General features: G+C 38.5%; 2 protein-coding genes across 3 annotated transcripts in view; both read left to right on the plus strand.

Moving 5' to 3' along the window:
* The first annotated feature begins 6 nt into the window (after positions 1-6).
* Positions 7-5633, plus strand: LOC112156730 (growth/differentiation factor 8). The gene is made up of 3 exons (XM_024289034.1): positions 7-368; positions 2555-2925; positions 4158-5633. The coding sequence occupies exons 1-3, from the start codon at positions 53-55 to the stop codon at positions 4536-4538; spliced, it is 1068 nt and encodes a 355-aa protein (XP_024144802.1). The 5' UTR covers positions 7-52; the 3' UTR covers positions 4539-5633.
* A 3858-nt stretch (positions 5634-9491) lies between these two features.
* The window catches only part of stat1a (signal transducer and activator of transcription 1a), a gene marked incomplete in the record, with an annotated part of 14997 nt that continues 11111 nt past the window's right edge, over positions 9492-13377 (plus strand). For both annotated transcript variants that reach the window (XM_024288958.1, XM_036216011.1), the window contains 11 exon segments: positions 9492-9647; positions 11217-11364; positions 11441-11585; positions 11657-11752; positions 11824-11907; positions 12362-12440; positions 12511-12602; positions 12673-12824; positions 12897-13055; positions 13124-13216; positions 13287-13346. In XM_024288958.1, coding sequence (XP_024144726.1) covers positions 11237-11364; positions 11441-11585; positions 11657-11752; positions 11824-11907; positions 12362-12440; positions 12511-12602; positions 12673-12824; positions 12897-13055; positions 13124-13216; positions 13287-13346 — 1088 coding nt within the window.

Raw genomic sequence — 13377 nt, forward strand, 5'->3', positions numbered from 1 at the left:
CTCGTGCTGAGACTCGCAGTGAGAAACTCCCCCGGCTCTGTCCTCCTCCAGCATGCTCCTCGTCCTCCTCCTGACGGCCCTCCTCTCCGCGGGTTTGTCCCCGGACGTGAACCGGACGGCGGACAGCGGAGAGCAGTGCTCCGCCTGCGACTATCGAGAGCGCAGCAAGCAGATGCGGCTGCACAGCATCAGGACGCAGATCCTGAGCATCCTGCGGCTGGAGCAGGCGCCGAACATCAGCCGCGACATGATCCGCCAGATGCTCCCCAAGGCGCCTCCGGTCATGCAGCTGCTGGACCAGTACGACCCGCGCGTGGAGGACGAGGAGCAAGCCACGACGGAGACCATCATCACCATGGCAACGAAGCGTAAGAGCGCGTTTTATTCCAAGTTTCTGTGCTTGAAAAAGCAAAGTTTGTGCGTAAATTGTGTTTTTTGCGCCAATAGAAGTCAACATTTGTGCTCAAACATGCAAAATGTGTTCCTTAAAATGGTGCAGTTGCTTTTTAAAAAAGCAAAAATCGTGCATAAATGTATTATTTGTGTCCATATTAGTGAACTTTTGTTCGCTTGTATACAACATGGGAACTTAACGATCTAAAATGTAGCTAATGCTTTTTAAATAAGGCAAATTTGAGCGTAAAATTGTCGTTTGTGCGTAAAAATTTGACATTTAGGTGTAAATACGCAAAATGTGTGACTAAAATGGTGCAAAGTATAGTTAAGGCTTTAAAACAAAAAAGTATTTTTTTTCTTTTGTGCTTTAAAGGTCGATGTCATTGTTTAAATGTACTTATTGTGATCCTAAAAGGTAAAATGTCTGGTTAAAAAAGCAAATTTGGACATATTTTGTTGTTTATGTCTATAAAAGTCGACATTTGTGCCTAAACATGCAAAATTCCAAAATGGGCAAAGTTCAGTTAATGCTTTAAAACTGAAGTTTGTGCAAAAAAATAATAATAATAATTTTGTCATGAATACTGAAAATGTGTGACTAAATAGTTGTAATCTCTGGGTAATGTTTAAAAAAAAGCAAAGTGTGTATGTGAATTTATCTTTTGTGTGTATACAAGTCGACATTTGTTCACTTATATACAAAATGTCAACTTAAAATGTGCAATCTTCTGTAAAATTTCCTTTTGCGCATAAAAAAATTAAAAATATAAATACGTAGAATGTCTGCATTTAGTTAATGATTTTAGACAAAAATAAAAGAAAAAATCCTTTTGTGGCTTAAAAGGTCGACATCATTTCTTAAATATGCTTAATGTGAGTTTAAAAAGGTAAAATGTCTGGTTAATACTTAAAAAAGCTAAGTTTGTGCATGCATTTGTTGTTTGTGTCTATAAAAGTCAACATTTGTGCCTGAACAGGCGAAATTCCTGCCTATTTTTTTTGGCAACGTTGAGTTAATGTTTTCAAAATTGAAGTTTGTGCAAAAAAAAAAAGTTAATCATTGAAATCTCTGTGTAATGCTTAAAAAAAGCATAAAATGCGTAAAATACACTTTAAAATAAAATAGTAAATTTTGAGTGTAAATTTTCCTTTTGTGCTTCAAAAGTCGACATTATTGCTTTAATATACAAAATGTGACCCTAGAAAAATAAAAATGTTTGGTTAAAAAGGTGAAGTTTGTGCCAAAATGTGTCTTTTATGGTAAAAAAAAAGTCTGTTTTTTTAAATAAACAAATTGTGTTAATGAACAAAAAACAAATTTTGTGTCTATATTTGCCTTTTCTGTGTAAAAATTCAACATTTAAGCATAAATCCACAAAATGTGTGACTAAAATGGTGCTTAAAGTTAATGCCTAAAGGAAAAAAGTGAAATTTGAGCGGAAATTTTCCTTTTGTGCTTGAAAAGTCGACATTATTGCTATGAAAAAAAGTCACCTTTTTTATGAATGTACAAAATGTGACACTAAAAAGGAGTAATTTCTGGTTAACGTTTTAAAAAAAGTAAACTATATGAATCGATTTTTTTTGTGCTTCAAAATTCAACATTGATGCTTAAATACTCAAAATGTGAGCTTAAAAAGGTAAAATGTTTGGTTAATACCTTAGAAAAATCAAAGTTTGAACACAAACATGTCTTTATGTGCAAAAAAAGTCATCTTTTTCTTGTAAATATGCTAAATCTGACACTTTGAAGGTCTGATCTCTGGTTAATGCTTTTATAATAAAGCATTTTTTTACATAAATGTATCTTTTGCACCCAAAAAGTAAAAAAGAGTGCATTTTTTTGTAAAATGTGAGCTTAAAAAGGTTCAATGTTCAGGCAATGCTTTAAAATCTTTGTCACATTTTGCACATAAGAAGTCAAGATTTTGGGGTAAATGTGTGATATGTGTGCCTAAAAAGGTAATATTTTTGCTTTAAACTTGTGCATAAATCCAGTTTACAGTTGTGTAACGTTTGTTGAACCACATTATTCAATATATTTTATATTCCATAGCGTACCTGACCCTTTAAACATCATAAATTCTCTGTTAGTGGTTGTGGCGTTTTGTGTTAGACAGAGTGATTTTGAGTCAACAGCAGATTCTCTCTTCCTCAGCGGATTCCGTGGCTCGGGACGAGCTGTCCTCCTGCTGCCTGTTCAGCCTCAGCCCCAAGATCCAGCCCAAAAACATCCAGAGCGCGCAGCTGTGGGTCCACCTGCGGCCCGCACACATGGTGTCCACCGTCTTCCTGCAAGTGTCCCGCCTCAGGCCGGGCAAGGACGGCAACAGCACGCGCGTACGTGTCCGCTCGCTGCGGATCGACGCGGACGCCGGCGCCAGCTCATGGCAGAGCATCGACATCAAGTCGGTGCTGCAGGCGTGGCTGCGGCAGCTGGAGACCAACTACGGCATCGAGATCAACGCCTTCGACTCCAGGGGAGCAGATCTGGCCGTGACCTCCGCGGAGCCGGGGGAGGAGGGGCTGGTGAGGAGGAGGAGCATAAAGATCCTGGTTATTTATGCCACCAAAACAAGTCAAACTTTGATTGTTGAACCCAGTAGAGTCCTATAAAAACAGTCAGAAAGGCTGGAAAAATTAAAGTAAAATTTGGAAAATATGAATCCTAATGAAGTAATCAAAAACAATTTAATGTCAGCCTGAACATTCTTAGAAAATCTAATTACTAATACCACTGGATTGTAAATGTATATGACTTTTCTACCTTCCTCAATCACAATCACAGACCCATTCACGCACTTACAGTACACTGGTGCTGGCTCCATTGCTGAACACTGGCACCAACTGTCCACCAGATGCAATCTGGGGTAATAAAAAATACCAAACTGGTGTGGCGAATATGTCCGCTGCAGCTCCAGTTAGTGTGTGCGGCACAGGCTGGGTGCAGGGTAGGCATGGGGTTCCAGTGCCTCACCTGCTGCTTTCTCGTGTATTTGAACAGGAGATTTGTAAGTTCTCTAACGTTTTTTTTGTTTGTTTTTTTACAAAAGAAACATTGAAAACCCACACAGAAAGAAGTATTCATGTATAGACATGTCTATAAATATATATATATTTTATTAAAAATACATTTATTTTATTCGTTTTTTTAAAAATCAAGTGTTTTGTCTTGTTTAATCATGTGATTCTGTTTGTCCCCCTTTTATAAAATACATACTAAAATACTATTTATTTATTATTTAAGCTATATTTTGCAGGTGAGGCACACACCTGCCTACCATGACTGCATGTCACTGTCTATTAAAGACTGACCACAATTGAAAGTAATGCAGTATAAATAAAACCTTGCATGAATGTGTCTGTATATGTTTGGACTAATGTGAAAACACAATTTTTATGTTGAGATTGTTTTTTTTTTTTTATTTTGCTAAAATGTTATTTTCGTGTGTGTGGTTTAACACTTTTTATAAATATTTAATTTGGTTTAATTTAAAGGTATTTAGAAAACGTTTGAAATGGTTGGAAAACGTCGTAATTGTAGCTAAAAGTAGCAAAATCTAACTTACTTTACTGCATTTCCCTGCAGGGATAAATAAATAAATAAAGTTTATCTTGAATCTTGAAAAAAAAATCTCTGACATAGCTCAAAGTGAAAAAAAAAACATCTTCATCCAGATTGGATCTAATGCTGCTTCTTCTTGAAACATCTTAGCAATGTTTTCATCTTTTTTTTCCTCTCCATGCCCCCTCCCTCCCAGCAACCGTTCATTGAGGTAAAGATCCTCGACAGTTCCAAGAGATCCCGCCGTGACTCCGCCCTCAACTGTGACGAGGAGTCCGCCGAGACCCGCTGCTGTCGGTACCCGCTCAATGTGGACTTCGAGGAGTTCGGCTGGGACTGGATCATCGCCCCCAAGCGCTACAGAGCCAACTACTGCTCCGGCGAGTGCGAGTCCATGCACCTGCAGCAGTACCCGCACGCACACCTGGTGAACAAGGCCAACCCCCGCGGCTCGGCGGGGCCCTGCTGCACGCCCACCAAGATGTCGCCCATCAACATGCTGTACTTCAACCGCAAGGAGCAGATCATCTACGGGAAGATCCCGTCCATGGTGGTGGACCAGTGCGGCTGTTCCTGAAAGGAAATAATCGGTGTCCAAACGGAAGGAAAAGACTTAAATTCTATCAGTCTATGAAGGTTTCCAAAAACAAAAAGTTTTACTTCCAACTGTCTCCAGGTAGTTTCAACATTAAAGTTTTAACATTATGTCCAAAACCGCAAAAAATATGATTTTTATGTTTTTTTCTAAGAAATTGTGTTAAAACTCAACATCTACTGAAAGACATAAAGTCCAAGAAGCGCTCGATTCCAAACTATGAGGAGAAAGTTTTAGCACTTTAGCCACTTTTTGGACTTAAACGTGAAACATTTCCACAAAATATGCTTAAAAATGCAGAGTAAAGAGCTTATATTTATCAAATAAATTCTATAAAAACGTAACAATTTTCATTTTCTGTGTAATATCAAGAATTGCCACTAGGGGCAATAGTCAAAAATCCTTTCATAACTTCCTAAACCTTTAGGAGTTTCCAAAAAACAGCTGTTAAAACCAAAAAGATGACAAAATCCCCTCTTCTTGTTGTTTTTAAAGCCTTTTCATCTTTAAAATATTTTTGTTCAAAATGTATTCAATTACATCAAGCAAAACGTTAAAAATATAATGTTTTTACCATTAAGTCAAGCATTTTAAAACTCCTCAAATGTAACTTAGTTCACTTCTCAATCAAATCTACGTTTGTTTGGATTTTAGGTCCTTTTGTTGTGGTTTGGCAGCCACTAGTGGACATTTGGATGTATTGCAGTTGAAATGACTGGAAAAACTCTTTAGCTTTACTTTCTTTAAAAAAAATATTTGACCCATTTGAACTGATCACTGTAAATTATTTATTCAAACAGATTTCTTGAAAATAAAAAGTTTTGCGTCCAACCATTTCAAGGTAGTTTACGCATTAGTTTAAAAAAAATGTCCAAAGCAGCAAAAAATATATTTTTTTATTAAAAAAAAGAAATACTGACTTTATAAGTAAAGCAAACAAATGTATAAAAAAAGAGAATTGTCTTTTTAAAATCATTTAACACCAGCAGGATGGAATAACCCTCGATGTGTAAGCTTGTGACCCCGTGACGTATTTTCAAAGAAAAGTCGTATTAAAGAAACAAGTTGAATGTAAAATTAAATTTTGTATTCATATTTTTTCCGCAAAGTTGTGCTCAAAATATAAATGTATGCACAACTTTGTATTTATGAATATGAATTTCTCTTTATGAATACAGCTTATTCTTTATGAATGTTTCTTTTTGAAAGCTATCTTACCCCATGTAATAACCAAAGAAGCATGTTTTTGTCCTTTTTCTGAAAAAAAAAAACACTTTTAAGTGTTAATATTAAATTTAATGCTAAATAATAGAAAGTCATAAATAATGTTTTCTAAATTTTCAGGGGTTTTTTTTGTAAGGCTATCTGTTTGTATATTTTAGAGATTTTTGCACCTACTCCCTTTATTTTGAATTTACTGAAACCCATATACTGTCAACATAATGTTAACAGGACTCAGAGTGAGTGAACTTGAGGCCTTTTTGATGCACCAACGGATCAAAAGACGAATGACCCCTGCTGCTTCCTGTCCTGATCTGAGCTCTGACCGGAGCGAACCCTGCCGTGCGACCTCCATTGTTTTAAAAAACATGAACCGACTGACTCGTCACCTTTCCCCGTCGCAGCGGCGATTGTTTCCAAACTCCTCGCTGTGGCCACTTCTTATGGAGTCATAGAGAGTTTTCTATTTTGCACTTGAGGATTGTGTTGATTTTTCTATTTTTCCTCAAACCAACGTATCTTTAAATGATCAAGGAAACTGCCTTGTCGTGTTTTTGCAAACAGCTAAAGAATTGTGAGTTTCACCTAACTGCTTAAAAAACTGTAAGCATACTTAGATTATTATTTTGTTTATTTTACATGATATTTAGTGGGCCACAATAAAGTTCCTAAAAGAAACAAGAAGCACAATGGTCTGATAAGTAGATGATTTTAAAGTGTAGTATCAAGAACAGCCACTAGGGGCAACAGTCAAAAACCTTTTAGAACTTTATAAAGCCAATTGCTTTGAGAATTAGCAATAAACTCTTGTTTATACCCTAAAGTCGTGGATATGACCACTAGATACCCTTCTTCTTGTTATTTTTAGTAATTCCATCTAAGCAAATGTTATGTTAAAAATGTATCCAATAACATCTAATCAAATTTTAAAATCTTCTATTTTTACCATTTAGTCTAGGCAGAAAATAAAAAATAATACTGAAAAAGATAAATAAATATTCTGTATAGTTACTGTTTCATATTCCCCCCGAAAAATCAACATATTTTCTTAGATTTTTTCATTTTTTATTAGTTGGTTTGGCAGCCACTAGTGGATATTTAGAGGTACAGCAATTGAACTGCACCATCAAACAAAATATAGAAATAGGTGTATGGTCTAATATCTAAAAATCATTTTGAGGATATCAAGAATAACCTTTAGGGACAATTGTCCAAGATATTTAAAACTTCCAAATACTAATTGTTTCATTTCAGGTATTTATTCAAAGAGAAACCTCTCGAAAACGAGATGTATCATCTCAAGGGGCTGATCCTCCCATTGTCTAGTAAATGTTAAATAAATAAATAAATTCCTGTAGTAGTCATCTTTAAAACATTTTCTAATCAAACTTTTAAAAATTTTATATTTGTAACCATTTGGTGAAAGTGAAAAAGAAGAAAAGAAACCTTCTGGACAGTGACCCTGTTCAGTTTCCAATAAAATCCAGATTTGTTTGGATTTTTTGTCTTATTTTATTGTGGTTTGGCAGCCACTAGTGGACATTTGGTGGTACTGCAGTTGATCTCTGTACCATAGGATTTACATACAGTCACTTAAATTTGTCAGTAGGTATCATTTAACATGCAAACTCCTATCATCCCTTGATATATTGTGTTCTCAGCAGTCTTTTAATTATGATTATGCTATTTTTAGTCCAAATCAAAAACATGCATATTTTCTAGGACATAGTTTCTGCGTCTTGTCCAATGTCCAGCCTTCTCAAAAGTCTAGCTCATTTCTCCTGTAAAAACATGTGTTTCTCTGAACAAAACCACACTGCTTTGAACTTCTGAACTAGAAAACTATTTGTGTTACGAATTTTTGTTCAAACACACGAGAGAGCGGCAGGTGAGGCACTGGCAGCACATGCCCACCCTGCACCATGCCTGTGCCGCTGGAGCTCCAGCTGGCGTATGCGCCTTAATAATTTAGTCTTTTCAATGTTTAATTTAGAATTTAACACTGAATAATATGTAGCATTCCTCGTGAACCCAGATTTTATATTGACAACATTTTTTTTTTTTTTACAGACTTTTTCTTCATTTTATTTTGGGTCCTCAAATACAAAATTTACTGTCATTTTGGTAAAAATGTATTTATATTTTTGTTTTGTTCTCCCATTGCAATAAAATTCTCATTAAATAATTAATTTGTGTTTGATGTTATAAGGGTTCAAAGAATGCTGGCTGATTGGTTGGACACTCACACATTTTCACCTCACCAAATCAGGTCCTCTTTGAAAAAGTTTGGACAGCCCTGACACAGTCAAAGAGTAACAGTAGCTTAAAGACGATGTGATATTTAGATGTCGCCAGTAACATTTCCAGTGTTATAGTAGCTTGATAAATGCCTAAAAATGTGAAGGGGATCAATAGTACGATACTGTAATACTGCAACGGCTACTGAGTCGGTTGAGGAATACAACCGTATGCAATTGTAAATCAGGTGCAGTATCTGTGTATTTATTGAAGATAAACGCAGGCAACAGAAACATGTCAAGCAGACGTTAACCCTTTCAAGGTAATGTGTATTAGATCATAAGATGTCACACATTTAGAGATTTTCAAAGACTGACTGAGAAATAAGGGCCTTACAGTGGTTCCTAGCTATGACACGGTTGGCCTTTTAGTGGTCTGGCTGTTGCAAGGATATTTTTTTGTGATTGTGCTCATTGTGTTCTCCATCCTGATTGGCTGTTGATCTTGTCAATCAATTTCTGTGCTGTCTACAGTACGAAATGTGTTTAATTTGATAAATCTACATGAATCTTTGATTGCGATCCGATCTTTATTTTCATTCTATGAAATACTGAATGTATTTTTCTACAGTTTGAAACCCGCAGCGCCTATATGGGTTAACCTATATGTAAATAAGATTTTAGCATCTGTAGTCATATTGGGTTTTTAAGTTGTTACTGTTATTGTGTTTTATTAAGTCAAAATAGCAACATTTCTCACTTCACCAAGAAAAAAAAAATGGCAGCCAACTCCTTTGACCACCCTAGAACAATTAAAAACTTCCGTTGGATATCCGTGTTTTAGTTGTTAGTGGATTTTGAAATATAGATGTATTTTTTAATCTAAATACCAATTTTCAATAAAGATATAACAATAAAAAAGTTCCCTCATGTAAAAAATTTAATTCATTGTTAATCTTTGACTAAAAGTGAAAACTAAAGCTATACTGAAACTTACTCATGTCATATAAATACAGTAATTTTATTATGTGTAACTGTTATAATAATAAAAATAAAATACTATTTTATACTCTAGACTATTTATTTGTCATGTTTCGCTTTACAGGCAGTAATATTACAGAAGAGTACATTTATAATATATATTAAATTAGGTTTTGTTTAAGTTTCAGTTTTGCCTCTTTCTCTTTCTCTGAAAACACGTGGTCCCGTCCCGCTGTTCTACTCACTGTGTTCCCTCCCTCTGAAAATCTCTTATTATCCTGATTTTAAAATTCTTAACGGCTTTTAGAGACGCTGTGGAACCTCCGAGAGTCTTCTTGAACATAAAATACTCAATTGAATGCAGTCGTGCAGTCGTTTATGACTAAATAAAGCAACAATTCTGACAGTTTAGTCTTTGTGAAAGGAGTGCGTTGTGACTCGGGGAACAGCCTCGTCGACTGGTTCCTGATTGGTCGAAGAGAGGACGGAGGCGGGACCTTCTCAGAAGTTCTGGGCTGGGATTGGCTGACGCTCTGGTGACGGAATCAGCGTGTTCCTACCTGTCAGGCTCATTCCCCAAAACAGGAAAAGGAAAACTACTGAAAATATAAGAATAATCTCAAAACGGTGCACACGTTTTTTACTGTAAAAGGTAAGTTCTGCGCCGCGTTTTACCGACTTCACGTCGTCATTTTCTGTGTCTGTTTAGCTTAGCCGAGACATAAACACAACAACTTGAAATCGGCTAAGCTAGCCGATAAACTTTAGGAGAAAACTCAATAGAGAAACATAGTCGACTTGTTAAAACTTCACGCATTTACGAAGCAGCTCTCGTTATTGTCGATATTTGACCTTTTTAACAGCTAAAATTCACGCACGAAGAAACAAGAACAAAAACTGGTGTGGTAAAATGTTTTTGTGTAACAAAAAACATCAACAAGCATGCTTTATGTGTAGAAACTGTCGTATTTAAATGACCCGGTTATTTATTTGTTAAATTATAGCCATAAATATGGGGGGAAAACAACAGAAAAACAAAAGATAATAGAGAAAATATACAAAAAATAATAACATATAATAACAGGTTAGGTGTTCCTTCAGTGCTGCCTTCAGGTAAAGCTCGTAATAACGGACTCCTCATCGTTTAGCACGTTTCTTGTCACATTGTATCCTTACAAAGTGTTATTATGAATCTGTGATTTATTAGCATGTATTAAAATGTTTGACATTAATGGACGAATGAATGTTGAACTTTTGTGAAGGATTTAAACAGTTTTAGTGACGTTTAGTGAAGCTGCTGTCACAATTCAAAACTTTATTTAAAAAAAGTCTATGAACAAACTAATTCAAGTTTGACCCCAGAGTACATTCTGGGTGAACGTTTTTGTTCAAATTAAATATTGTCTATCGGATGGGAGTCAACCACTATGTATCGGTTGAATATTTCTGATGTCTTTTGTTAAGTAAAAAATAAATAAATAATAAAGCCTCGACCTCTGACCCCAGAAGCAAACAGGAACATCTTCGTATATTTGTGGTCCGTGCGACCAACAAAGCAAAGCAGCATTTGTTTGTTTAAATAAAGGTTTTTGTTAAAAGGCTCGGTTGATGAAATTAGGACAGGATGTGCGGTTTGGAAATGTTTCTTCCTGGGTTATTTCCTTTGTTCTTGGAAAAATCTTACAAAAAGAAAAAGACATTTCACATCAAAGTACAAATATGAACGATAAAGAAATGATGCATAATAGAACTTCTGTTACCTGAAAGTTGGTTAGCATCTAAGCTACTCTTTATTTATTCATTTGTTTTTTGTCAACATTTTTGCTAAATTAGCATTTATTTTTTTGTTCCCCATTAAATTCCAACTGAAAGTACAACCTGGATAAACCTTTTACTTATTTAAATTTTATTATCTCTGCATTTTTCCTTTGAATGTGGGTCAAGGAGGATTTATTGGATTATTTCTCATTTCCTTTGTTGAAAATTGGACAGGATGTGCAGTTCGGAAAGGTTTATTCCTTTTTTTCCAGTATCTTTTTAAGCTATTTGTTTCTTGGAAAAATCTTTTTTTTTTAATTGCAAATTCACATAAAAGTGTACATTTGAACAAAATAAGAACAGAACTGATTATGTTTGTTAGCATTTATGTTAATCGTGTTATTTTTTGTGTTTTTTTTGTCCGTGTTTTGCTTGATTAACGTCTGTTTGTGCTCTCATGCAGTTCCTCTCGTTCCCCAGAAGATGGCGCAGTGGGGCCAGCTTCAGATGTTGGACTGTAAGTACCTGGAGCAGGTGGACCAGCTGTACGACGACTCCTTCCCCATGGACATCCGGCAGTACCTGAGCAAGTGGATCGAGAGCATCGACTGGTAATGGCGGGCAGAATGGCGCTCGGAGCTTCGTGTCCCGGCTCGCCCCGCTCACCTGTTCGACCCCCCCCCACAGGGATACGGTGGCGATGCAGGACTCGCTGGCCACCATCCGCTTCCACGACCTGCTGGCTCAGCTGGACGACCAGCACAGCCGCTTCGCGCTGGAGAACAACTTCCTGCTGCAGCACAACATCCGCAAAATCAAGAGGAACCTGCAGGTCCGAACCGTCCCCGCGGCCCGACCTGAAAGCTACCGCCGCCTCCTCACAGGTGTTGTCTCCCTCTCCAGGATCGGTTCCAGGAGGACCCGGTCCACATGGCCATGATCATCTCCAGAAACCTGAAGGAGGAGCAGAAGATCTTGGCTAATGCGAAGAGCCTGGAGGTGAAGCGTACGAACTTTTTGGGCTCCGGCGCCGTTCTGCGGACTGAAAACGATGTTTGTTTGTGTGGCAGGAGGGCGAAGGGACGGTGTCGGCCATGGTGGTGGAGAAGCTGAAGCTGGACAACAAAGTGAAGGAGATGAGGGAGCGAGTCCAGGTGGAGCTCACACGCTGTTGCTGAAGCTGCTGCTGAAGCTGCTGCTGAAGCAACCTTTGTGTTCATATTCTTATTTGTTTACTTCTTTATATTTAAATTCGTATTTGTTACTTTCTTCTTCCTAATTGTCCTCATTTATTCTTCTTCATATTCTTTCTATTGTTTTTCTTTGTATTGTTCTTCTTCTTCACATTCATCTTGGTATTGTTCTTCTTCGTGTTCCTAAACGTCACTCCCAAATCTCAGGCTCTGATTGGTCAAACTCAGCCGTGTTTAACTTTCAGTGTTTTATACGTAAACTTCTAAAACGATCGTAACACTTGGTTAACTGCAGTCGAACCTGGAAGTCTGAAACATTTACATGGACTTCTCATTGGATGTGACAGCTGTGGTGCTCGTTGCCGCGGGCGATGTGAACGTACCTTCGTGACAAACCTTCGTTGGTGTTTTTCAGATGGTGGACGGGAACATCAAGAACGTGGAGGACCTGCAGGACGAGTACGACTTCAGGGTCAACTCCCTGAAGAACAGAGGTGAGGCGACTCCGTGGAGGTGACCAGGAGGAGCCTGTTATCCGGATTTCAATTTCTTTATTTGTGGCAGAAAACGAAATGAACGGCATGACGGTGAAGGAGCTGGAGAAGGAGAAGATGGGGATCGCCAGGATGGGCTTCGAGCTGAAATCCAAGCGTCAGGTGAGCAGATGTTAGCGTCTTCTCCTGAAGCCGGACGCTTCGGAGCTCACAGCGTTTTTGCGCCTTTCAGGACGCGGTGATCCAGCTGAGCGAGCTCCTCACCGTCATCCACGCCCTCCTGACAGACCTGATCTCCGAGGAGCTGCCGGAGTGGAAGCAGCGGCAGCAGATCGCCTGCATCGGCGGCCCGCCGAACGCCTGCGTGGACCAGCTGCAGAACTGGTGAGATCCCGTTGGTTATCTCAGGTCACCGTGACGACCTCCATCACCGTCCTCCTCCTCTTCCTCCTCCAGGTTCACGGCCGCAGCCGAGAGCCTCCAACAAGTCCGTCAGCACCTGAAGAAGCTGCAGGAGCTGGAGCAGAAGTTCACGTACGACAACGACCCCATCACGCAGAAGAAAGCCTTCCTGGAGTCCCGGACTCTGGAGCTGCTCAAAAACCTCCTCTCCAAGTAGGCTCCTCCCCCTTTGACGCTCGCGTCTGAGTAAGCGGCGAGTCAGCAGCTCCTTCTGTCTGCAGCTCCCTGGTGGTGGAGCGGCAGCCCTGCATGCCCACCCACCCGCAGAGGCCGCTGGTGCTGAAGACCGGCGTCCAGTTCACCGTCAAACTGCGGTGAGTTTGAGGAAGGTGGCGTGAGAACCCCGAGAAAGATCCGGATTAACGCGTCTCCTTCTCCTTCCAGGTTTCTGGTGAAGCTGCAGGAGTTTAACTACCAGATCAAAGTCAAAGCCGTGTTCGATAAGTAAGGCGACTCTTAGCGGAGGGAACTCTAC

This window comes from Oryzias melastigma, linkage group LG2, assembly GCF_002922805.2.
Source record: "Oryzias melastigma strain HK-1 linkage group LG2, ASM292280v2, whole genome shotgun sequence".
NCBI classification, from domain to species: domain Eukaryota; kingdom Metazoa; phylum Chordata; class Actinopteri; order Beloniformes; family Adrianichthyidae; genus Oryzias; species Oryzias melastigma.